This window comes from Psammomys obesus, unplaced genomic scaffold (assembly GCF_907164565.1).
Source record: "Psammomys obesus unplaced genomic scaffold, mPsaObe1.curated_primary_1811, whole genome shotgun sequence".
Classification (NCBI taxonomy): Eukaryota; Metazoa; Chordata; class Mammalia; order Rodentia; family Muridae; genus Psammomys; species Psammomys obesus.
In genome coordinates this window covers 9,417,842-9,444,223 of record NW_026596166.1, presented here as the reverse complement: position 1 = coordinate 9,444,223, position 26,382 = coordinate 9,417,842, and the positions used below count along the sequence as shown (strand labels likewise).

The following is a 26,382-nucleotide window of genomic DNA, read 5'->3' as shown; positions in this document are numbered from 1 at the left end:
AATAATAATAATAATAATAATAATAATAATAATAATAATAATAATAAAGTAGGCATACTTCTTATCTACCTTATACCTCTACCTTCCTTCCAACCCTACCCATCCTAATCCCTTCCAAACCCCCAACACTAGGTAGGAGAGAAAGGTTAGAGGGGAAAGGGATAGCATGTATCTCTTTAGACCACTTCTTGCTGTTTAGAGACACATTTTCAAGTGTAATCTTTGTAGTCAAGATATCTCCAACTTCTCATCAAGCTGCCTCAACAGCAACCAGGAGCAGCAGGGCAGTGGGGGCAGGGGGGGGGCTGTAGGGGGCAGAGGGAAGCAGCAAGGGGCGGGGCGGGGCGGGGCACAGCAGCCTTCTTCCTTTGAGCACCCAGCCCGTTTTGGGCTCTGGCCTTCATTCCACCTCAGGGTCCCACGAATTAAACTGAAAGACCCCAGCCTCACACTAAGTTAAACATAGCTAATGCCATTTTGTGAGACACCACTGTTTTGTAAAACTCTGAAGGCCAGATGAGAAACTGGAAAATTACTGAGAAATCCTAGCTGTGTCACCCACTTGGGATATCTGTGGTCAGGCTGCCCCAGTCATACTAAAAACAGTTTGTGTTAATCACTCTCATAGATATCTGTGAGACTGTTTCAGCTAAGATAGGGAAAAACAAAATAACAGGTGGCGGGCCACGTCAAGGGGTCATCCTACCCCCCTTGACCACCCAGTTCCTGGAATCTTGGTGCCCCTGCCAAACTTTGACGCAAATTGTGGTCTCGTGTAAACGTACCAATCAGCCCCCTGTAACCATGCCCTCTCGTTTCTGTACCAGTGCTTCTGCTCTAAAACCCTATAAAAACCCCAGTTTTTCCCCAAGCAGGCGCGCAAGGTCCTCTCGAGTGACCTTGCTGCCCGAGTACTCGTGAATCAAAATAAAAGCCTCTTGCTGTTTGCATCCGAATGGCCTCGTTGATCCTTGGGAGGGGGTCTCTCTGACAGAAGATACCCTCCGGGGATCTTTCAAAACTATCTACAGCTGGCAGAGATCACACCCCCCTCAGAGTCCCCACGAGGCAAACAGTCCGCTGCTGTGGACAATCAGCCCAACTATCCCATGCCTGGGATTACAACAAAAACGTGTTTACATAACTCAGGTTTTTAAAGAAACCCAAACTCCCACTGTATCCCCCTCAGACGGAAGAAAGCCGAGCTGCAAAGAACACTCCGAGAACCAGACCAGCTGCCTGAATGAAGTTCCGACCGACTGAGTCACCTGGAAAGGACACTCTCCGGCCTGCAGAGCTGCCTGCAGGCTGTGCGGTATGCTCCAGGTTCTCAGCCCCAGTGAGCTGTCCCCATGATGAGGTGGGCCCCGGTGATGCAGCTATCTTGGAGTCGTCTCTGCCCCTTTAAGTATCCCTCATCCATGCTCCTGTAAGTAACGCCATTAAAACTCCCTGGTTCACCGAGTTGGATTTGGGTGGTATCTGGACTTCGGCCAGTCGTGGGATTCCCACCTGAGGTGAGGAGATGTGTGTGTTGTCTTCCTGGGAAAACAGATTACCAGTAACAATAGGCCATAGTGTCGTCCCGTCTTTACAGCCAGGTTTTCATAATTAACTTTCCAAGGAGAAGACTTACGTTATCATAGGAAGAACGGGCACTACTCAGGACAGCAGGAGGTAACATTCGCTTAGACCGAGGGGGAGGCCTGCTTCTCAAGCCCACTGCCATTCGGAGCAGTTAGGATTGCCTCACTGTGATGACGATAATGCTAGTTAAGTGGCAAATTAGTGAATAACAGCTGAATAACCCACAACAAAAATTACTTAAATACTCCAGAACACGAGGCAAGAGTGTGGAGAGTTTCACGCCACCTCCATGAGCTACGTGGACACTGTTGAAAATTAAAACAGGAGCCTGGAAGAGCTGGCCCGGTGGTTTGGAGCACTCCGGTTGCTTTTGTTGACCAGGGTTTACCAGCACCAACGTGGTAGCTCACAATTGTCAGTAACTCCGATTCCGGGGGACCTTACACCGTCTTCTGACCTCTGCAGGCAGTGGGCACGCACAAGTCACACATATACGCAGACAAAACACCCATACATATAAAATTCATTAAAAAATTAACAAATATAACGAAATGGGGAGAAAAATAACCCAAATTTAAGCTGGGTGTTGTGGAGCATGCATTCAGGAGGCAGAGGCTAGGCCAGCCTGGTCTACAGAGCGAGTTCCAGGACAGCCAAGGCTGCAAAGAAACCCTGTCTCTGAAAAACAAAACAAGCAAAATTTAGTTTTGTAATGTCTTTGTCTGGGTTATGGTCTTTGGGACAAAAATCTGTCTTTTTTGTTGTTGTTGTGTTTGCTGAATAAAGCAAGCATAGAAAGAAAAGCACCAGCCAAATAACAATTCTGTTTGCTTGTCTCCTCCTAGACTAATTACTATTTTCTCTCTCCTGAGTTATGGTGGATGGGATTAAAACAAAAACGTGTTTGGATTTCGAGTGCACCTGGGACCCAGAAAAGCATGCTGGCTAGTTCTGATCAGGGATAGGCTGAGATCACCTGGGTAGGCCCAGTCGACCTGGCGCCAACTGAGGAGCAAGGGAAACCCAGGTGACCCAGAAGCCTGCTGCATTCCCTGGCCGACCTCCGGGAAGGCTCTGTGTGGAGAAAGCTCAGAATTCCAGGTCCTGCTGTCTTGCGTTCGGGATTTGCTCACACGTGGCCAGCCCGCGCCCAACGCTCGCTGGGCAGCCTGATGCCCAGCGTCCGCCCAGGCGTTGCCCTCTTGGCGGTCCTGGCGTTGGGTGGAGTCTTCGTCCTGCTCGGGTGCTGTGTCTACCTGGACAGGAGACGGCGAAGAGACCCCGCATTCCGGCGCTGCCTGCGGGACAGTGAGTGCCAGTGGGCGAGCCTGAGGGAGGGCGGCTGAGCCCGGGCGGGTTCCCAGGCCGGCGCCCCATGCCGCCCGGCGCTCTTAGCCAGCTCGTGCCTATGTTTGCAGAGAGAAGAGCTGCACAGCGCAAGGCCGAAGCGCCAGCCAGGCAGGTGAAGTGCAGCAGACCCGAATGAGCCTTCTGGAAGCCCAAGGGGAAGAGGCACCTGCTTTACAAAGTTTTAAATTTGTATTACAAAGGGAAAGGGGGGAAAAAAAAAGAACCAAAAAGTGGGTCTGATAAGCATGCAGTATGGAGGACTGGAGGGATAGCTCATTGGCTAAGAGGACTGGCTGCTCTTCCTGAGGACTCAGCACCCACATGGTAGCTCACAGCCATCTCTAACTCCAGTCCCTGGGGATCTGTCGCCCCCTTTTTGTCGTCTAGAAGGCACCAGGCATGGGCATGGTGGCAGACATACGTGCTGGCAAAGCACCCAAGCACAGAAAAAAATAAGTTTTTGTTTTAAGTGTGAACAGTTCTTGATATACACGTGTGCAGGTTCAGCACGTGGGTGGATGAGACAGGAGAGTTCAAGGTTAGCCTGGGCCAAAGGAAACACAAATGAAAAGAGAAAGACATCTGTGAAAAAAGAAGGGCAACTTGAACATTCCCATCGATCTCCGTAGGATGTAGGATACCTAGGTCCCCAGGCCAGCCAACATAGAGTATGACTGACTGGTTGAGTTTTTATTATTATTATTATTATTTTTCAGACAGAGGGTGAGGATGGCCCACATGCAAAGGTCTGAAGACAGTTTTAAGAGGGTCCATTCTCTCTGCCTCTGGGTCCCAGGTATCTAACTCAGGTTTGGTGGAAAGGGCTTCTTTCCTGCTGAGCTGCCACTGTCCTGATTGGACGTTTTAAAACTGTCTTTTCTTCTAATGTGTATGGATGTTTTTCCTGCCATATATGTCTATACACTCTGGCCATGCCTGGTGCCTGTGGGGGTCAGAAGAGGGCACCTGAGCCCTTGGAACTGGAGTTAAGAAGGCTGCGGACAAGCCAGCCCAGTGGCATATGCATGCCTGTGATCACTCAGCAGAGGCTGGCGGATCTTGAGTCCAGGACAGCCAGCCTTGAAAAACAAACAAACAAAAAAACAAACAAAAAAAAAAAAAAAAAAGAAGAAGAAGGCTGTGAACTACCATGTAGATACCTTGGTAGTGGATCCTTGGTCCTCCAAGAAGAGCAGCCAGTGATCTTAACCACTGAGCCATCTCTCCAGCCCCCTCCCCATTAGTTATTTTTAAAGAGAATTTGGCCATCTTGGCTATAGGCCCAGCTTTCATGAACTCAAAAGTGTGAGAGAATTCCCACCCTTCCATCTTTAGCCTGTGCCTATTTCATGTCCTATATGCGGGAAGGGAAGGTTTAGCTGAGATCAACGGTCACAGGGGAGTAAGAACAACCCCAAAGCAAGGCAGTGGACAAAGCCAACAAATGTAACAGGAGCCTGGGGAAAGACAGAACCCTTTCAATGTGGAATTAGTACAGCGGCTATTCAGCGGCTATTTACTTATTGTTTGGTTTAGCATTGTTCGGTTAAGCTCGGTGTCTTTAAAATAATACTCGGCTTCCGAATCTGCAGTCTGAGCAGGTATGGGTGGAGAAGAACAGTTTTGCTCTATTCAGCTTCAGCGAGGCTCGCTTCAGCCCTGGAGTGAGTCGGTTGAGTCAGTTATCTGAAAACACATTCCCTCCCGTTGGCCTGTTGATGCTGAGCGCTCACGTAGGTTGGAACTGTTGGCGTGCGCCTGCATGTGACCTTGTCATGCAAGTCTGTGGCTCCTTACCGAACGCTGGTTTGGGCTCCCAGGGGGTAAGCGGACAGGTCTAGATGCTGTGCATTCTCTGGACACGGCAGAGAGCAGCAGCGTGTAGGAGCGTGCAGAGCCGGGAGAACGTGCCGGGAGAACGTGCCGGGAAGCACCTCTCCTCGCTGTGCTCCACTCCATTTCAAGCAGAGAGGAAACACACTCCGGCTCCTAACAGAGAGACGAGGTTCTGGAAACATGTTTACACAGGAAATATTGCCATGACTGGTTTTGGAAAATGCGATTTTTCTACGTAAGGCTCTGGGGCTGTCATTGATCTGAGTCAGGAATGATACTGAATTTGGGGCACAGGATCAGGGAAGCCTCCAGGGCTGGAGGTGTTGCACATGACCGGGGTTTAAAATAGGGGGTGTGCCAGGTCTGGTCAGTAAGTCAGACCGCCAAAGGAATTGCTGGGAAGAACAGTGTCTGATAAGGTTGAGCTAAGCAAGGCAGAATCAGAGGAGGCTTGGTCCAAAGGCCAGGTTAAGGGATCCAGACTTAATAGGAAATCACTGATGATTTGTGAGCAGGAACAATTTTTTTTTAAAGAATAAAAGGGAAACAAATAAAAGAAACAAAACTCTTAAGCATAGGTGTGCTAGGATTAGAAAAGAGAGTAGCTATTGCAGCAACATATAGGAGCAGCAATAAAAATCAAACACCTTTAAGCCCAAGACTCGGGAGGCAGAGGCAGGTGGATCTCTGAGTTCAAGGCCAGCCTGGTCTACAGAGCAAGCTCTAGGACAGCCACGGCTACAAAGAGAAACCCCGTTTGAAAAATCAAATAAATAAATAAACAAGCAAGCAAACAAATAAAATGAGTAGTTCATGCTGACTGGTTGGAGGACTGAGCAAAGGGAAAAAAAATAAAGGACTATTCATTGACACAGTTCAGGAAGCAGACAGGGAGTGTTGAGGGAGCCGGACATGTGTGCACAGATGCCATCCTTAACCAGCTGACTTGGACAGAGTCTGGTGCAGGTCCTGTCCTTCTTCCTCTGCATCCACAATTGTTGCCCTGGCACAGTTATGTGTGTGTGAATGTTTGATTAATGTTTCCTATTTATTAGACGAGGCTCCTCATAAGCTTGTCTGCATTTTGCTCTCCATTGACTCTGTATCTACAATAGTGTCTGGCACATTTGTATTTGTAGCAACTGCTGAACACTGTGGCAAGCACAGAGAAACAGCTTGTGTGGAGGCACACATGGGAAACCGCAGTATCTAAGGCATGCTATCGTAAAAGAGACAGCTGAGTGCCAGTTTGGTGTCATCTTGGATAGAGAAACTATTGTGGTGCTGACTTATTTTCAAGAATAGTTGTGATAACGCAGAAAAGCAAGTCTGGCTTAGACATGAGGAAAACCCAAATGACTTTAGGTATGGTAGATGCAGGGCTTTTCAGATGGTTTTTCCACCTAAATCTTTGTTCGGATTTCGAGACAGGGTTTCTCTGTGTAGCCCTGGCTGACCTGGAACGCAGAGATCCCCTTGCCTCTGCCTCCCCAGTGCTGGAACTAAAGGTGTGTGCCACCACTGCGCAGCCAAAGATTGATTTATGCCTGTGTGTATGAATGTATGCATGCCGGGTAAGCACCAGTGATCCTGGAGGCCAGAAGAGGGTGTCGGATCCCACTGTGGGTGCTGGGACCTGAACTCCAGCCCTCTCAAAGAATGGCAGGGGTTCTTCACAGCTGAGCTGCCTGCCCAGTCCTTTTCCACCAAGTTCTTAATACAACGTTGTCATCTTGTAGACGAATAAACCAAAGCAAATACCCTCTCCTCATCTCTGCTGCTGATTCCTTTCTCCTCACACTAGGACCTAGTTTCCCCACCTGTGCTCGGCAGGCCTACCTAGGGCCACAAGAAACAAAAAACTGCAGAAGCCAAGCCATGTTGTGGTGGGACCTGCAACCCAGGACATTTAGGGATCTTAGGCAGGAGTATTGTGAGTTCAAGGCTAGCTTGAGTTGCCCAGCAAAATCTGTCCTAACAGGGCTGGGAGACAGCTCATTTGTCCAGTGTTCACTGAGCAAGGGTGAGGACCCGAGTTTGATCCCTAGGACCCACACTAACAAAAAACCAAGAACAGAACTGGTTGTGGTGGGGTGTGTCTGAAATCCCAGTACTTGGGGAGTTGGAGACAGGTGGATCTCTGTCTCAAAAAGCAGGGTGGGGTGCTGGAGAGAGGTCTCAGTGGCTAAGATCACTGGCCGCTCTTCCAAATGGAGCCAGGTTCAAGTCTCAGCACCCATGTGGCAGTTATCTCCTGTAACTCCCATTCCAGGGGATCGATACCCTCATAGAGACATCCAGGCAAGCAAAACGCCAATCAAGGTGGATGGCCTCCTAAGGAATGACACCCAAGGTTGTTCCTCTGGCTTCTACCTGCATGGACACACTTGCACACTTGAACTCACACACATAAAACACAAAACATGCAGAACAAACATAACAGAGTAAACAAAAACCACTTTAGATGGATCAAGCCATCAGACAGTGAGTCTAAAGACTGTGGTGGGCCCAAGTAGCACCTAAGAGCTTGCTGGAAATACTGACTTCTAAGCCCCGACCCCACATTTATTTTGTAGGTCTGGATGGAGCCTGAGCACTAGAGTTTGTATTGTTTATTTGTATTGTTCATCAAAGGTTATTGATCTTCATATCTCAGGTGTTCTTTTCTGAGGAACCATCCTTGATTCTCCACCCAAAAGTAATGTTTTTTTTGTTTTTGTTTTTTTTTTCCTCCCAGGCTGGCCTTGAACTCAGAGATCCACCTGTCTCTGCCTCCCAGAGTTCTAGGATTACAGATGTGCACCATTGATCCAGCTTCAAGTAACGCTTCTTATCTGGAGCTGGCAAGACATTAGACTTGGTGCAAGACCTGCTGCCAATCCTTCTCTAGACTACGGGTGGGAGCTAGGCTCACGGGTCTCCTCGCTCCCTCCAGTTGTTTCTAGATCTCTGCCCTGGCTAGTGCTCATTCAACACATGCCCAGTAAAACCTGTCATCACAAATTTTCCCCATTTTAACTGACCACAGGCAGCCCCTTTTCAGGCTTGTACGAAAGACCAGCTCCTAGGCACAGTATCCTTGATGATGTTGGCTGCCTTCCTGAAACAGGCTGCAGCAAAACCAAGTGTTCTAAGCAGTCCGCCACCCCACCCCACCCAACAATGTACCTTGAGAGTGTGTGAGTACAAAAGCTTTTGTTAGCTTGACTAGGAATTACAGGCAAATGACAAAATGACCCCACAGACCAGAAAAATCACTGCTGCTAAATTAACAGGCACTGCTGTTACCACAGGCAAGAAAATGAGCCTTCAACAGACAAAGCTACTGTCACTACATCAATACCAAGTCCTGCTGTTAAAAGGTGGCACTGCTAAAAGAGCTCTCCTAACTGATGCCATGTTATTTTTTTGTCACCTGTCACCCACTGGGTTTAGAGATCAGTTTATCTTTGAGCTAGGGCTTCATTTTGTAGTCTTGGCCGGTGTGGAATGTTCTCAATAGTCATTCTGCCCACCTGCCTTCGCCTCCCAAGTGCTGAGAATACAAATATGTTCCACCAGCCTGGCCTAAGAGATACTTCTTATTAAATGTATGTATGTATTTATTTGTTAAGAGGTACTTTAAAATAAAAAATTAATTATGACAATAAGTATATACCTTACATTAATCACTCATTGTTACATATTTTTATAAATTCCTTTAGTCATGGGATCTACCAAAGGACAAACTACAAGAATTTTTTTTGCAAGAGGTGCAGATGGGAAAACTTTGTTTAGGTAGAGGTAAGACTAAAACATTTTGTTATATGTTTTTAATAATTTTTCTTCAAAAACTCTTTGATTAGCAAGGCATGGTGTGATATACTTCTAAACCCAGTACTTGGGAGGCAGAAGCAGGAGGACTGACTTTGAGGCTAGCTTGGACCATTACACAGTAAGAGAAAATAAAAAGCAAACACTGACTAACATTTGAAATCAGGTAAATTAGCTAGATGTGGTTACTGGCTCACTGCAGTACAGGAAGCTGTCTCAGAAGCTTGACTTGGCGCTACTGTCCGCATCCCCCATGTTAGTTAGCACTGCTGTGCTGAATCTTAGAAGTAGGGAAATAGGGAACAAAGACGAATATCAAAAGTTTAAGTTAAAAATTCTAGAAAATGAAATTCCTACATTAGCAAAAAATTTTTTTTTGTTTGTTTGTTTCTCTGTGTAGCCCTGGCTCTCCTGGACTCACAATGTAGACAAGGCTGTCTCAAACACACAAAGGTCTGCCTGCCTCTGCCTCCCCGAGTGCTGGGATCACAGGCATGTGTCACTGTGCCTGGTTTAAGAAACAACTTTTAACCTGGGTACGGTAGAACATACTTGTAATCTCAAAATTCAGAAAGCTGAGGTGAGAGCTCTGGGAATTTCAGGGTAGGCTGGGTTACAGAGTGTCTCCAAAAGTTATCTAAAATGCATTATAAAAAAATTTCCTGCCAGATAGAGTGGTGCATGCCTTTAAGCCCAGCATTTGGGAGGCAGAGGCAAGAGGTTGAGTTCAAGACTAGCCTGATCCACTTGTGAGCTGCAGGAGAGGGAGAGAGGGAGATTGAATATTCTGAACTTTCAGTGACAAAAATAATTACAAATGGCCATTATACTGTTTAATTTAGTGTGGGGCCAAGAGGGACCTTAGGTTTTATGACCACAACTGTGCTGTGTCATAACTTCCACTTAATTCTCAAAGCACCTCATAACATGGTTAGAATGATAGTAGGTGCTATGATTGGATAAGGGATGACTGATATTGTTGGAGATTAATTTTATATTCAATAAATAAGATGTATTTTCCCCAAGTTTTGTAAGTAGGAACTTATAAATATCATATCAGCAAACATTTCTTTTTAATTCACTTAACTGTTTTGCCTGCATTAAGTCTGGCCTCAAAGACCAGATGACATCTCCTGGAGCTCGAGGAATAGAGGATTGTGAGCCACCATGTGGTAGCTGGGAATTGAACCCAGGTCCTCTGGGGTGGCTGAGCTACTTCTCTAGTTCCACAATGCCTATTTTCTACCTGAAAAAAATATTTAGTTATTATTATACTTATTGTATGTATAATTAATGAATAATTAAATAATTATACATTAACCATAATAATTTAAAGTTTACTCAATTTTGATTTTTGCTTTCAGATAGTCATTTTTTAAATTTTTTTTTTTTTTTGAGACAAGGCATTCTTTGTATAGCCTTAGGTGTCCTGGACTCTTTGCAGAGCAGGCTGGCCTCGAACTCAGAAATCTGCCTGCCTCTGCCTCCCCAAGTGCTGGGATTACATGCATGTACCACCAGGCCTGGCTGAGTCGTTTTTAATGAACTAAGATTAAGCTCTATTGATGAAGTCAGAACTGGCATGGTGATACAGGAGCAACCCTACATAAACTAGTGGAAGTCACGTTAAATATCTCCACTTTTTTCAGGTACCAGAGAAATTTTTTATTCATAATTTTATGGGTTTTTCCTAAACAGGATTCCTCAAACTGTATAAGCTAGGGGCTCAGAAAGTTGGGGTTAATGGTTAGCTGTGCCTGCAGTGCAGCTCAATGATAGACCTCGAGTTCAATTTCTGATCCCGACATGGGGGTGAGACAGAACACTCTAGACACTTCCTGGACGTGGGGAGACTAAAATGGGCGAAACCTTTCAGCTTTACCTTTGATTGAAGATGTGAAGTGGCAGGAGTTTGAGGCCAGCCTGACAAAGCGATTTTCAGACCAGTCAATGCTACATGGTGTGACCTTGTCTCAAAACACTCCACCGAATGAGGCTGGAGAGATGGCTCCGTGGTAGGCGCACGGGCTGCTCTTCCAGGGGACCTGGGTTCCCTCCCTAGCACCCGTATGTATACTGGCTCCAACATTTATTAAACTCCAGTCCAGGGGAACTCAATGCCCTTTTTCTGGCTTCTGTTGGCACCATGCATGCATATAACGCACAGATACACATGCAGCTAAAACACCCACACACAACAAATAAATGCATTTTAAATACGAACACACCAGATGTTTCGTCTCTCATAGTTTACAAATCAAACATGGACAGTCTACCTCATATTAGTAAAAATAGATAGCCATCCTGAATGACCCAAATACAGAACATGTGTGCAATGTGCAAATCTAAAACACGAGTAAACTCGTGTAACTTCTCTAATTATTCACACTGCAGCTTCACACAAAACCCGGTCTTTTCCTTCATACTTGCGCTCTTGACTCATCATGGGATTTGTATAGTCATTAGTTTGATATGCATTGAACTTTGTTTTTGGAGACAGGCCAGGGTTTTTTTTTTTTTTTTTTTTTCTTTCTTTTTTCTTTTTGTTTTTGGAGACAGGGTTTCTCTGTGTAGCCCTGGCTGTCCTGAATTCGCTCTGTAGACCAGGCTGTCCTTGAACTTATACAGATCCACCTGAGTCTGCCTCCCAAGTACTAGAATTAATGGTGAATGCCACCACCATTGCTGCCATATACATTTAACTTTAACGTTTGCTGCTTTCTTGGTAATTTGTATTTAAAGGTATACACTCTAAAGTGTATTAAACTTTGGCCTAAGGTCCGGAGAGATGGCTCAGCAGTGAGAAGGCCTACTGTTCTTGCGTGCCAGGGCACTAGCCTGTCGGAGGCTCCAGTTTTATCTGCAGCATTCCCATCAGGCAGCTCATGACCATCTGTAACTCCCTTTCCAAAAGGCTGGTGTGGTGGTATATATCTTTAATCCCAGCATTCAAGAGGTGGAAGTGGGAGGATCGCTTAGGAGTTTGAGGCCAGCCTGGTCTAATAGCAAGCCAGGACTACATAGAGGCCCTACCCCAGAACACACATACATCCCAAACTCAAGTTCCACATAATCAGACTTCCTTTTTTCTGCCTCTGGAGGCATTGCACTCAAGTGTACATACACACTCATGATTATTAAAACGGTAACTATTTTTCCTTTGCCTAAAATGTACCAATCTGTTTCAGGGGAAAGTAGAATGGGGGTTGAACATCTCACCAATGCCCTTTTAATGTGTGGGCAACCGAAGGAGCTTCTGGCGCATTTCAAACAAACACTCCCTCCTGAGGTATTTGAGATGCTATTGTACAAAATTCCCCTTATTTGCCAGGTGAGCATGTATTTAATTGTCCTTCTGAAACATATACAGTAAATAGCAATGGGGGACTTGATTACAGAGAAACACTGACTCTGCATGTAGACCCTCTAAAGTTCTTAAGTAGTATTTATTTCTGGTTCTAGTCTTTCCTTCAGGTAAGCCCAGCCTATTTTCCGAGTTCTGCTGCTGTGAATAGTGGGCTTTGTGACTGTTTTAACATTTCAATTTTGAAGCAGGGTGGCAAGAAACACAGAAATGGCTTTGTTAATTTAAGCATACCAGTGCTGTTGTATAATGTGACTTTAGATTGGTAACTATTAAATAAAGTCCATTTGTAAGCTGTTTCTTTTACCAGCTTGGTTAAAAAATAAAACAAAACAAAGTAGGTATACCTATCAGCTAGAATTTCCTGAGAATGCTTGAATTTGTGTCCTAATTTGTTAGCCATAAGATACAAATTTAACTCTGGTTCATTTTATACTGGTCACATTAGTTGTGTGCTGCTGTTTACACGCAAACCATTGATGTTGGCGGTGTATGTGTGTGCGTATGCACACGTGTGTCTCGCACAGGCACCATGGCGTAAGTGTAGAGGAGAGAGGGCAACTTGGGTTAAGTCTGTTCTCTCCCTCCATCACATGCTTGCTGCAGATGGAGCTCAGGCTGTCGGCTGGTACCAAGTGACTTTAGCTGCTGAGCCCTCACTAGCCTGGACTCTGAATTTTAAGCAAAGTACAAGACTCTCCTGACATGACAGTGAAAAACATTTCCAATCTAGCCTCGGCAGGAATGTCCCCTCCAGGGTTATGAAAACATAGCTAGGATAAGGGTATGCAATGTCTAATCTGACAGTAGAGAGAGAAAGAAATGCTTCCTTGTGCCTTGAGATGATTAGCAAGTAACTGTTTTGTGTATTTACCAGCAATTTGAGGCAGACATACATGAACAGAAGCACTGGAAGGATGATCCTGACTGAACACATCTCAGCGCAGCCACAACCCAGTCACAATACTGTGTTCTGTATAGTAAAAACAACTGCTCAGTGATATTCTCATTTATTTTTACTTTTAGTAATAAATTTTTTCTATCTCATACATGATTGGACACATTTTGCTTTTAAAATTAACAGTCACAAAGAAAGGAACAGTGGTTTATTTCTGTAATCAAGGTGACCAGCAGCTGAATCTTAAGGCCTCGACAGTGTTGCATCTTACCATTTTACTGCACAGTAGTAAGGCCTTCTGCTTTGATTCCTTCTGGTGAGCAGTGATCTTTCTCCGGTGGTTTCCACTGGTCAGGCAGTCCTGACAGATGATGTACCACGCGTCCTGCTGTGTGTCAGGGGATTCTACCAGACGAATCCTCATCTCCAGTGCAACAGCTGCTGGCAATCTTTCAGTGCAAGTCCATGCCTCAGGGCCTGTCTACCGTGGCTGGCCCAGGAGCCCTGCTTTGGCTGCCAGGGCTTCGTTCTGCTGAATATGATATTCCTGGAATCTCATGGATATTCTCTGTGTCATTTTTAAATATTTCTGTAAGCAATGTTCTGAACAGGTAACCTAGAAATACAAGGGGGATATCCAACATGTAAGAGAAAAATAAACATCTTGTACCCTGCAGGAGCCAACAGTGGGAACTTTGCTTTTTGGGGTAGCTCTACAATTAAGTGCTATCCTTGGTTTTCAATAACCACAGCTTTAAGCTTTCATCCGCTGACAACAATTAAAGTTTATGATATCTCTACTAGTCTATAGGTATCAGGAGCACTGGTGAGCTCTGCCTTCATAACGAGGTTGGACTAGATATTCTATAACTTCGAGGCCCTCAACCCTAGCTAGCTCCTTATTTAGACTGATATATACCCAGTAGAAGGTTTGTTCCTTTTTAATGAGAAACTTGCTTCTGCACATTCTTAAGGCACAACCTTTACTTTTCTCTTGAGCAAAGTCTTGTTGTGCAGCCAGGTCAGGTGTGGGATATCAAAAAAATCTTCTGATTTAGCCTCTCAAATGCTGAGTTTCCAAGCATGCTTAACCTCACTCAGCTTCCACTCTTTTCTTTTTAATATCAACTGAGGTGACCCAAGCTCAGATGGAAAGCATCTTCCAGGTCCTCTCTCACATGCAGATCCTAGCCTGTAACGTGTATGTGTATATAAGGAAATAAGTACAATGTGCGTAATGCCCAAAATTCATACAGGACACCAAGAGAAGGTGAACATTAGGTGCTAAAGAAAGTTGTGAACTGTAGGACACAGCTCAGTCATGAAAAAGGATCATAAAGCTATTTTCTTCTAGTTTTAACCTGTCAGAATTTTTATTTTTTCTCAGGGTGGATCTGTGAGTACAAGTTTCTGGGTGTTCACATAGCAAGAACCACTTTGCATTGGGAAGGAATCTCACATGTTAGTCCTCTGAGGCAGGAGCTGAAAGCTGGGTATGCTTTCCAGTCCCATCAGCCACCCATGCAGTGGGAACTCAACATGAGTGCTCCCCGAGCATGTCTCCTCCACTCTGAAAAGCTGTTAGGGGGAGGGGTCTGCAACCTTAATTTTTTCAGATTAAATTATATCAAAACATTAACCGTAGTGTTGTTAAATACGTAAATTGTATTGCTTTAGATACAGTATGGTTTTAAAAAACAAGAGTATCACATGATCAAAGTCCATTGTACACAAGTATGAAATCGGCAAGGAATAGCTAAAACATATTCCTTTAAAGAAATGAGTGTCATATTTGGTATCTCTTCTAAACTTTTTACGTTCAATCACCTAACAAATGAGATCCTGGCCCAAACTGGGAACGGTCGTCACCCTGAGCACATATATAAACACGGCCAAACACACTCGAGCTGAGGTGCCAGTCAGCGCTGGGTTGACGTCTACGTGTGCACTGTGTGCTGCCGCACTCGCGCGGTGCTTTTCTCCTCAGGGCCAGACAGAAGCTCCTCCAAGCTTCTGGAGTGCTGCTGTCTTGACAAAAATAAAGAACGCAGCCGCTCCACGCTTGATCTAGAAAATGGTCTGCCTTGATGCAGTGTGACTGTCAAATTCAATGTGGCACCATTAATGTTGGTGCCAAGGGTTCCTGACCGCTTTGGTTCCTCTAAGCCATGGCATGGAAACGGCAGCTCCGTCAGTAGGAGCAAATGAAATGCTTAGATGGAGTCTATGATTTATGACAAGCTTGGGGAATTTTTAGTGAGTAACACTTTCATACCTCTTCAGGTTTCACCTCTCTTGTTGTGAAGTCTTTAACACAGTCCAAAAAGCAGGTTTCTGTAAGTTTATTGTAGGTTCCCAGGAACTCCTTAAACTATAAATAAGAAGTGCTTTAAAACCCGGGCTTTACAGTAGAGATGCTCTGAAACTTTCTGATACGGAGACAGTCTATTCTGGCACACCCTTGTCTTCCCCTCCTGCCTTTGGATTCTTCTGCTGACCTGAGTAGTACAACATGTGCTCTAACTCTGTGGTTGCACCTTTCTCAACTGCTGCTCTAATACCGAGTTTTTACACCAGCTACAATAGGGTGATGTCTGATCCCCTGAGGTGGAGGATCACTTGAGTCTAAAGGGTTGGAATCTGAGCAACAGAACATAATTTGGACTCAAAAGCAAAACAGAAAATGCTTTCTCACCTATCATACATTTTAATGTTTTTAAGTGTGGTTTTGGACATAAAAGCTACATTCATATATTCTTTGTTTTTTAACTCATAATAACTCTACCCACAACCATGTAGCTCAAGCTAGTATAATCTTTCAGTGTGGGTTTTCCTTTCTTTCTTTTTTTCCAACGGCGTTTCTGTGTAGCCCTGGCTGTCCTGGAACTCCCTTTGTAGACCAGGCTGGCCTTGAACTCACAGATATCTGCCTGCCTCTGCTTCTTAAGTGCTGGGATTAAAGAAGAGCACTGCTACCGCCTGGCCTGCCTGGGCTCTCAGACAGGCACCACAAGCAGATATTACCTGTTTTTGGAAGTGAAATAATAAACATTTAAACTATGGGATCGCTGACTGACACAGCTATAGTTATTGTCATCCAATATTTCCCAACCCACCCCTACTGCCCCAGTGTCTGTACACAGCCCTGGCTGTCTTGGAACTCACTATGTGGACAGGGCTGGCCTTGAGCTCAGAGAGATCGGCTGACCTCTACCTTCTGAGTGGTGGGATTAAAGGCATGCACCACTACAACTGACCGAGATCCTTTTCCCTTAATGATAGTATCTTACCTGTTTTATCTGGTCAGATTCTGGTATTTGTGCAGCCATGTTCTTTCAGTATGTTTCTTAGTCACCTTATTTCAAAGTTAAAAAACAAAACAAAATAAAACTTGTCAATTTATAGATGTATTTTTAAGCTATAATCTCACCAATTTTAATGACAACAGACCCCCCCCCCCCCCCCCGACAGGGTTTCTCTGTGTAGCCTTGGCTATCCTGCAACTCACTATACAGACCGGGCTGATCTTGAACTTACAGAGCTCTACCTGCCTCTGCCTCCCAAGTGCTGGGATTAAAGGTGTGTGCCACCACTCTTGACAACAGTTTTTTCCTCTCCTTTCCTTCTTCTCTCCTCTCCCTTTTCCTTCCTTCCATCCTTGCGGGGGTAGAAGTTGGGGGGTGGGAGGAGCATTTGAGACAGGGTTTTTCTGTGTATTCTTGGCTGTCCTGGAACTCACGCTATAGAACAGGCTGTCCTCAAACTCAAAGAGTTCTGCCTCCTGAGTGCTGGCGTCAAAGGCATGTGCCACCATACTGACAACAATTTATTTGCCTGGCAGGAGTGGCCACTCACCTTTAACCCCATCACTCAGGGAGGTGGAGGTAGACTAATCACTGTGACTTCAAGGCCAGCCTGGGTCTACAGAGTGAGTTCCAGGACAGCCAAGGCTACACAGAGAAACCCTGTGTCGAAAAGAAAAGAAAAGACAAGAAGGGAGAAAGGGAAGAGGAAGGGAAGGAGGTAGGAAGAAAAAGAAGAAGAAGAAAAGACACCAATTTATTTCTTAATGCTAGCTACAGGACTCAAAGGCTGAGCCTTAATTAAATCTCTAATACTAAGCCAGTGTCCTACTGTCATAGTAGGGATTTAAGGAAAACCAAGAAAATTCTTAAATTCTTCCTAAACTTTCCTAACTGTCCTATTAGTGTCAACTTAACTCTAACCTGTGTTACTAATTTACATAATACAAAAGCCCTATCAACTGCTGACAAATACCACTTAGTCTTAACAAATCCTACGTATGATCAAATCAACACTGGCCCATAAAAGTTTAGAGTTTTCAAAGTTAGAGGATTATGCATTCTTATATGGAATTGAAACTAAATAGGACCATTACAGACAGTTGTAAGGTGCCATCCGAGTGCTGGGAATTGAACTTCGGTCTTCTGCAAGAGCTCTTAAACCCCGAACCAGTTCTTCACTTCCAGTATTCTCATTTTGATTAAATCATGTAAAACACCATAATCCCACTCACAACCATGTACCACACACACCGGATTTTTCCTTCCTTTTATGTTAGTGATGACTACTGACATTTAAAAAAAGTCATCCATAAGGGACAGCATTAGATCTTCTGCACTTGCTATGCTGGTCTCATTCTACATGTTACAGCTCGGTATTCTCTGAAGAAATGATAATGAAAAACATAATTGTGTTTACTTCAGAGAATGCCTTAACAGTTAGTGTGCCAGGAAAGACAGTACTGCAAGTTCATGGGTACTGCAAAGGGCCCTGACCAGTTAGAGAAACAGGTCTCTACAAACATGATGCAATGTTCTCTAGGAACACAGTACAGATGTGCTTTTTCTTTATCCGTTGTTGGTAGAATGTTCTTGTGGAATGTACACGATTTACCCTTGTTCATTCAAATGCTGATTTCTCTACCCCACTGCGTGGTTTCAGCCTGGATACTGCATTACGATGCTTATTCTAAGCATCACCTGTCTCAAGTTTGTGTAAACATGCGACCATTTGTTCTCTGTATTGCCAATAAAAACAACCAGCCAATGCCGAGCAAGGGAGAATAGAGTGGGACATCCTGTTCTGGAAGGGAGGAGAAAGACGGAGAGTGGGAGGAGAGATCTGAGAGGACAGGACCTGGAAACATCAGGAGAAATGATCTGGACCTAAGATATGTATAATGTGGGAAATCTGAATGGGAGGGAGCTATGCAAGCTTGGAGGTTTAGGACAGAGTAATAACTGCCCCATATTTTGCTCAAGGTTAATGAAATATTCTAGTCTCTGTGTGGTAATTTGGGTATATAGCTGGTTTGGGAATAACCACTTTTTAAAAGATAAATCAATATTAAATACTAATAATCAACAATCCGTTCTCCATGTATAGCTAGAAAGCACACACAAAGGAAATATAAGAAAACAGAGGTAGCGAGAAAGCAGCAGACTGGCTTGTGGCCTTGGGATCTAAGAAACACAGGGATGAGTTCTATGTGCTTTCTGTTTTGCCTTAGAGACTTAAAACTGAAGCTGCTGGCAACCTCCACAGGGGATCGATAAGAAATCAGACTGCTCTGAAAGTATAGTCTAACAAAACGCCCACAAAGGATCACAAAAGACAGACATTATTTTATATATAAACCACTGTACTAGCAAACAATATCATTAGGTGTTTGCTAGAGGCTGCAGTGAGCTACTCTGACACTTGGACTAGAGTGGTGTCAAGAGAAGGCTGATAGAGAACAGGGGATTTTATTCCCATTGGGCAGGAACAAGATCTTCTAATATGTTAGTAGAAATCTTACAAGACTAGGTTCTATCCCAATGGGCAGTACCAAGGTACTGGTCTTCCTCTCCTTTGGGGTACTATCAAAGAAGGCCTGGCTGAGATTCAGGGTTTTCTTTACTGCCTTTCTCCCCATGACAAGCACGCCTCTTGTGGTAGTAGGAGAGGCCACACAGGGAGTGGTAATGAGATACTTTAGCTTCACTCAGCTAGGGAAATAGTCATGAATAGGTCTTCTAATCTGGCCATAGACATAAACCAACATATTCAAGCAGATGACTGAACCTTGAACAGCATTAACTCAATGAAATCCACATTAAGGTAAATTACTTACCCAAAAGGTATTTTTTTTTTTCTTGAGATATTTGTTTTCCCTTGAGACAAGGGCTCACAGTGTAGCTTGCATCTGCTTTAAACTCACGTTCCTCCTGCCTTGGTTTCCCGAGTGCTGGAGATTATGCTAAAAACTTTTTGATAAAATTCAACCCACATTCCTACTAAAAGACAGTAGTTGCTATTAAGACTGTAAGGAAGCAGCTCACTGTGTGAGGAGTAATCCCAGCCTTAGGGAGGTGGAGGATTGGCCTAGGCTACAGAATAAGTTCAAGGCAACCTGGGTGAGTTTCATGAGACTTTGTTCCAAAAAGGCTGTAGACAAAGAGAGATGTCTGCTACAATGTACGGTGAGAACATTACTAGGTATAATGAAGGAAGAAAGGGAGATATAATATACACAGACTGAAACAGGAGAGCCCAGATCTGTCCCAGTCTAAGATGACACAGAAACTCCAAACAATCTACACAGAACTGGAAACCAACCCGGGAGCCCAGCACAGTCTTAGCTGATATTAAAAAGCCAAACTACACTTCTATTTACTAGCAATGACCACACACACATGCAGTGGAATTAAATATAAGTGCTGTGAGCCCCTTCCGGGAAGACTTAGCAATCAGCATGTCAAAATGTGTACAACATATCTTGAAAACCATTAAGGAAAAATAACAGTCAACCTCCATCCTCTCCAATGAAGAGGAAGTAGTTGGCAAACAAAAAATTAACTCAATGCTATTTTTGAGGGCTTTTTGCTTAATTTTGCTTGGTTTTAGCATCTTTTGTTTATTTATCTTTTGTCTCTTTGATTTTTGTTTTTGTGGAGGTTGTTTCTTTCTTTCTTTCTTTTTTTTTTTGAAATAGAAAAAGAGCATGAAATTGGATAGGTTAGGAGGTGAAGAGGACCTGGGGGAATGGGAAACTATTAGAATATATGAAAACAAAAATTTTTAACTAAAAGGAACTATCAGAAAAAGAGGCACGATTGCAATGTAAATTTCCTTCAAACTGATAAACACACTCCAATTCTTATTATAATCTCAGGAAGGTTTCTTATACAGGGAAGATGATGCTAATCAAAAGGACGAAATGGAGACTAAACTGGGAGGAATCAATTTACTTGGTTTTAAAAAATCACATAGCTAGTAATCAACAATCAATGGAGTGAAAAAAATAAATTCCAAAAGATTATATACTGTGTGACTCTGTTTATGAAATGTTCTTTTTCCTTTTCTCTGACCATGTAATGCTGACCAGATCACAACTCACTACATAGAGCAGCCTGGCCTCAATCTCAGAGATCCTCCCACTTCTGACTCCAGAGTTCAGGGATTAAAGGCGCACCAACATGCCTGGCTGAAATATTTTTGGAATGAAAGATGACATGCATGTGAACACAGCAGTGCTTGCTACTGGCTATAGAAGGAAGGGGTTGAAGAGGAGTGGTATTGTTTTTTGAGGGCAAGAACAGAAACCTATGAAGTGGAAATGTGTCTTGATGCTACATCAGAATCTGTATCCTGGGCGAGACACCATACTCTAGCTATGTAAGATGTTATTCTTGTGCAAAGCCAGGTGAAGTGAAGCACAAGTGATCTCTATATCACCACTCTGTATGAGCCTGTAATCATCTCAGAATGAGAAGGCTGGAGAAATGCTCACAAGTGCTTGCTGCTCTTCCAGACAACTACAAGTTCCTAGCACCCGTGCCACCAGGCAGCTCACAAGCACCTGCAACTCCAGCTCCAGAGGATCTGGCACCCTCTTCTGGCTGCTAAGGGCATTTGCATACATGTGGCAATATAACTTGGATAGAGAATTAAGTAGCAAACGAAGCTACTGTTTGACGGGACTTTAACATGTGAGGATGAACAGGCCTGCTTTAACAACACCCTGCCAACTGTAACACTCATTACTCAAGAAACAGCAAACCAGACTATCTACAGTTCACACTGAAAAGGACACATCTGATTTCCTTACTTATAGGTCCTTAGACACATGATAACTAATGCCAAGATCTGGTTCTTTTCCCTACTTCTGGCCTTGTGTTTCTTCATGTTAAAATTCTTTACTTTTTCAGCAAGAGGTGAGTAGCAAGATACAGGGAATCTTCAAGTGTTCTGTGTCAGGGATTGGTATACCGGGATGTCCCAACTTTCTCACGGTGCTGGTGTATATCTACTACTGGTGACAATCACATGTACCCCAGGCTAGCCTCCAACTTGTTCTATAGCCAAGGATGACTTTGAACTCCTGATCCTCCCAGCCATACTCCCCAAATTCCAGGATTATAGGTGTGTTCCACCATACCCAGCTAAGTGATTTTTTTCTTATACTTATTTATTATTTTTAAATTTTTTCTCATTTATTTTACATCCTTTCTTCCCTCCCAGTCCTATCCTGTCTCCCTCCTTTCTTCATCCATCCCAGCTCATTAGGGTGCATCAGGACTGAATGTGTGCTCTTCCCCTATGGCCTGTCAAGGTAGTTCTGCCAGGGAAAAGTGATCTAAAAGCTAGCAAGTGAGTCCAGTGATTTTGCTAATGTCTCTTAATATGCCTTTAACAATCTCCTCCTTTGTGTGTGTCTGTGTGTGTATATACGCACGTGAGTGCAGGTCGCTCCAGAGGCTGGAAGAGGGTGTGGAATCCCCTGAAGCTGGAGTTACAGGCCCCTGTGAGTTGCCTACCATGGGTGCTGGGCACTGAACTTTGGAAGTGCAGCAAGTGCCCTAAAGTGTGGAGCCATCGCTCCAGCTCAGGTTATTCTTTTATTTGACCCTGATTTCCAGAGATCATGTCAAACGGCTTGTTATCACAGAGGCAAACATTCAAACAGGGTTACTTTCCGGTTATCCCTGTGGAATCTGGAGAGAATGGACAGCCTTCACTTAGGTCAGAACAGGGCTAGCCAACATGTCAGAGAAGCAGAGAAAGTAAGAGTACAGGTAGACTTTATCAGCGCAAACCTTTTCTGATACATGAGTTTCCTTTCTGCTCTGGAAAAGGAACTGTCCCGCCTTCTGCTTGAATGTCTTCAATGAGGCTGGATTTCTTTCCTGAAAATTGAATGCATTATAATCAGACTGCTGAAAGCCCTTCTTTTTGGTTAAACCTTATTTCTATTGATTAGATAATTTTTGTTTGGTTTTGTTTTCTGAGATAAAGTCTCTGTGTAGAATAGGCTGGCCCTGTACTGAGAGACATACTTGCCTCTGCTTCTGTAGTGCAGCAAGCATCTGTACCTGCTCAGCTGCTACATGGATTTAAGAAATACTGTGATATATTTATCTTAGTGTGTACGTAAGCAGGACAAGTGTGGGAGCTGGTTCTTTCCTTCCACTGTGTGATGCTGGGCTCAAAGGTATACACCACACACCCTGTAGCTAATTTATTTTGAAGGCTCTTCCTTTTTATTAGCAAACTGAATGACAGGATAAATCAGCTTTTCCCTTGCAGGCATACGAGTCAAAGCGGAGTACCTGGAACACTAGGCAAATGTTCCATCACCATGTTATGCCTGCAGGCCCCTTTGCCTTTTCACTAAGTTAAATTACATAGTCTACAGTTAATAGTTCATTAGCATATTTTTAAAAGGAAACAATGTCATGCTATACCTTAAATGTTTCTTGTGATTCTTCTAATAACTAATTAAGATGAACAGTTCAAACAACAATTTACATGAATATTTTCAGATTGACTAGAACAATTTAGGACTACTTGAGGCATTTAGACTTTAAAATCCAGGATTTCCCCATTACATTTTAACATATGTACGATATGTCCAATAAGCTACTATTTTGAATATTGCCTATATAACAATAGTTTCCAAATAGCCAAAAGTACTATAAGCTCTTTTGATTTCTTGACTATATCTTCACATTTATTAAGTATGTCTATAAATTGTGCTATGCATTTGGAGACACAGCCTCATGTGTCCTATGAAGCCCAGGCTGGACTTGAGCTTGAGATATTCATAAATGCTAGGAGTAGAGGTATGGACCACCTGGCTTGTAATCTCTTCTCTAATGCACCTTGTTTCTTCCTAAATTAATTTCCTTTTCAGAAGAAAATCCATTTTTTGGGGGGAGAAGATCAAACGAGTGACCAAGCACCCTGAAGTTTGTTTCTTCATCTCACAATTCCCAGAAATATAATACTGAAAAGTAATTAACAAGCCAGTCATGGTGGTGCACACCTTGAGTCTTTGGCACTAAAGTACTCAGGACTTTAGCATGAGGGAGGCAGAGGCTGGCTGATACCTGAGGTCATTCCTGGTCTACAGAATGAGTACCAGCACAGCCAGGGCTGCACAGAAACCCTGCCTTAAAAATACAAAGCAAACAAACAAAAGCAACAGGTTCGGTTTCCAGTTCCCACAGAACTCCCGACCAGCAGTGCCAGTTCCAAAGGCCCTATACTCTCCTCTGGCCTTCAGGTACTAAGCAATCATGTGACACACACATACAAACACTCACATGTCTTTATAGCATGAAAAAAAAGCTATAAAGAGTGGATAACTGATGCAGATTGAGATGTAAGAGTCATGGAAATTAAGCACAATGTGTAAACCGCAACTATATGCCCAATCAGTATTTTCTTCTTTTGTTGGGGGGGTGGGGGAGCAGTCAGTCCCTAAAAAGAGAGCCGATACACAATTCCCTTCAGGAATAAGGTTCATTAAGAAAATGGGCCCTGCCAGGTGTGGTGGCTCATACCTTGAGTCCCAGCACTTGGGAGAGGCATTTCTAGACTTTCAGCAGAGGAGGGAAGGAAGGGAGATAGAGACTGAGACAGATCACTTCTGGCTGTGGGACCTGGTCTTTTAAAGGCAGAAGGCAGCAGGCCCCTATTCTAATAAAGGCATTTTTTTTTTTTTTTAGATAATTAGGAAAATCTAAACGTCATTTTAGGTGTGATAATCTTTAAAGACTGTGTAATGTCCTTAAGGCACAAGCTGAAACAATTAGGGCTAAAGTTCATGACTTTCAAATGTTTCAGTGAAACAGTGTATACTGCAAGGGGATTAGGGGGAAGAGAGGAGGAGGGTGACTGCTGAGAGAAATATAGTTAAAAAAATGTTAATAAGAATAATAATAATCCCCTGAGCTATTTTTTGTTCAAAGGCTTTCAGTGAGTGTCTATTTTGAGAGTTCAAATATCTAAATAGAATTTTATTATTTTATTATCTTCCACATAGATTATTTAGACCCTTAGATTATTTGCAGGAAGTTTAGTTAGGTTGTGAGATTAACAGACAACTTTTTTTTTGTTGTTGTTGTTCTGTCCTGGAACTCACTTTGTAGATCAGCCTGTCTCTGTCCATAGAGTTGGGATTAAAGTAGGCTGCCATCACACCCAGTATCATCAGACAACTCTTAACTTAGTGTTAATCAGAGCTAAAAGCTTTTGAAAAAGAAGTCATTAGTTTTCCTGATTCAAAGTCTGGCCTCAAAGCAAGAGCCTTGAAATACTGGAGGATAGATAAGAACAAGACTTCTTGAGATGCAGCCCCAGGCTTGACATTCCATTACAAACTATTCAAGTCACTTTACTGATTGCTGTAACTATAGCAGCTCAGCGTTTTGAAATTAGAGGGGAAACGTCAGTTTTTCATATCTAAGTTTTACATAGAAATTATGGAAGTTAATTCATCTCTAAGGTCTCTTGGCACAGTCATTCCTGTCTTTTAATACACTTATACAACAAATCGAAAGCCAACAGATAAACCTAAGGGACAACACAAGAGAAACTGTAACAGATATAATGTTTAATCACAAAACGAATCAAGCAGCAGCAACAACAAAATAACAGGGTTTCCGAAGGTGAGGCTTTTTAAGGTGCCTTTTTACCCTAGGCTGGTAGGAACGTACATAGTTGAAATATGAGAGATAAAAAGTTGTTACGTTTATATCTTACATTGTTTTACTTTACTTAATCTATTTTAAAAGCCTCTGGCAAAAAGCTCTCAGCAATGCGTCCTCCAATATGACAGCATATATGAACCCTCCATTATGAAGGGTGCGGGCCCTTGTGTTCTAAACAGGGTTAAGGACCGAGGTTTTCAGTAAAGGGGCTCCTGTCTGACAGCTCAAGGTCACCGAGTGGATGGATACGTTGCAGATCCCGGGGCGAGCCCGATCCCCTAGTCCCGGAGGAGGCAGTGTCTCAGGGCCTCCGATTCCTACCCTGCGGATGACAAGGCCTCCGGGGGGGCGGCCTGGCCTCCCGCGGCGCCGCGCTGCCGGTTGCGCAGCCCCAGCACCCGCGTGCACGCGGCGGCTCCCCCCGGGGTACCTGCCGGCTACCTTTCCCGAGTGGAGCCCGACACCCCCACCGCCCGCGGACCCGGGATTATGAGAGCAGAGGAGAGCAAGCCTACTTAGCCACTGGCTCTCGCATCAGACGCCGGTGCCGGGCTGAAGAGCTGCGGCGCGGGTAGAGTCTGAGCTCCGGAGGGTCGGTAACAGAGAGGGCGCCGCGCCGCTGTGCAGAGGAGAACACGTGGGGGCAGCGATGTCAAGCGGAGCTGTTGATCCCTGGACGCAGATTCGTTACACCGTGGGTCAGCGCCGGACGAAAAGCAAGTAACCTCAGTGAATTCTAAAGCCACCAGAGAATTAACTCTTACGATTATCTGTTAGACCGTGCTCTGCATTGTCCACTTTCTGTCCCACAGCAACCGAATCTGTTGCCATTTCTAAGAAGTCTAATATACTTGACCCCTAGGTCTCTAACGGTCTGCAGCGACTGCAGTGTAAATAACCCTCGAGAAGTGCCGATGGGCTGATCGAGAGCGCTTCGGTCCTCGAGGAGGACCTCCTATCGTATCCAAAATAAATGAGCCATGCTGCCTTTAAAATAAGAATAAGGCCACACTTCTTTAAAGGTGTTTTTTTACGTTAGGAGAGTGTTTCCGCCCGGACGGCAATGTAAGAGCACCAGGGTGCGCCAGGGCGCTCCCTTTCCGGTCGGAGCGTTGGCTCTTGGCGCGCACGCGTGCTGAGCCTCCGGGGCGGGCTTTCGGGAGCGGAGGGTGTAGACCCGCGAACGACCGAAGCTGTTGTCATGTTACGGACGGGACGGCGTGGCTGCCGCCCTCCGTGGGGACGCTGAAGCCTAAATCGGAGTGTTCGGAATTACGTCTGGACTCTTGGGAAGAAGGCTCTTGAGCTCTTCTGAGGGTGATATTTTAAAGACCAGGGTTTTAGCGTTTACCTGCCCGGCTGGGTCTTCGCGACAAACCTCAGCCACGCCTCCACGTCTGTTGGGGTTCTCGGGGGCAGCCCAGGGTTTTGGGGGAGTGCATTGTTAGTACGGTTTCCGTGGCTTCTCCCTTGCCCTGGGCATAATTCCTTTCAGATTTATTGCCTCGGTACGTGAACAGACTCAGTGGGAT

The 26,382-nt window shown here is 44.4% G+C and overlaps 3 protein-coding genes across 4 annotated transcripts in view; 2 read left to right on the top strand and 1 right to left on the bottom strand.

The window, feature by feature from the left end:
* Arid4a (AT-rich interaction domain 4A) overlaps positions 1-1,464 on the top strand; it is a 75,525-nt gene extending 74,061 nt beyond the window's left edge. The window contains exon 26 of the mRNA XM_055595329.1: positions 1,190-1,464. The gene's annotated coding sequence lies outside the window, so the exon portion shown is untranslated. The remainder of the gene's footprint in view (positions 1-1,189) is intronic.
* Positions 1,465-2,732: 1,268 nt separating this feature from the next.
* Positions 2,733-12,881, top strand: Tomm20l (translocase of outer mitochondrial membrane 20 like). Its single transcript, XM_055595491.1, has 5 exons — positions 2,733-2,895; positions 3,006-3,049; positions 8,478-8,556; positions 11,775-11,917; positions 12,828-12,881. Exons 1-5 carry the CDS (start codon positions 2,760-2,762, stop codon positions 12,879-12,881), a joined length of 456 nt encoding a protein of 151 aa, XP_055451466.1. The 5' UTR covers positions 2,733-2,759.
* A 63-nt stretch (positions 12,882-12,944) lies between these two features.
* On the bottom strand, positions 12,945-25,827 carry Timm9 (translocase of inner mitochondrial membrane 9). 2 transcript variants are annotated; one of them, XM_055595490.1, is made up of 6 exons: positions 25,366-25,827; positions 21,953-22,042; positions 16,704-16,813; positions 16,139-16,203; positions 15,124-15,219; positions 12,945-13,464 (listed from the first exon to the last, which is right to left on the bottom strand). In XM_055595490.1, the coding sequence occupies exons 4-6, from the start codon at positions 16,175-16,177 to the stop codon at positions 13,330-13,332; spliced, it is 270 nt and encodes an 89-aa protein (XP_055451465.1). In that variant the 5' UTR covers positions 16,178-16,203; positions 16,704-16,813; positions 21,953-22,042; positions 25,366-25,827; the 3' UTR covers positions 12,945-13,329. The 2 variants fall into 2 exon arrangements, with proteins under 2 accessions (XP_055451465.1, XP_055451464.1); XM_055595489.1 differs by lacking the exon at positions 16,704-16,813 and having other exon boundaries at positions 25,366-25,682.
* Positions 25,828-26,382: the final 555 nt, after the last annotated feature.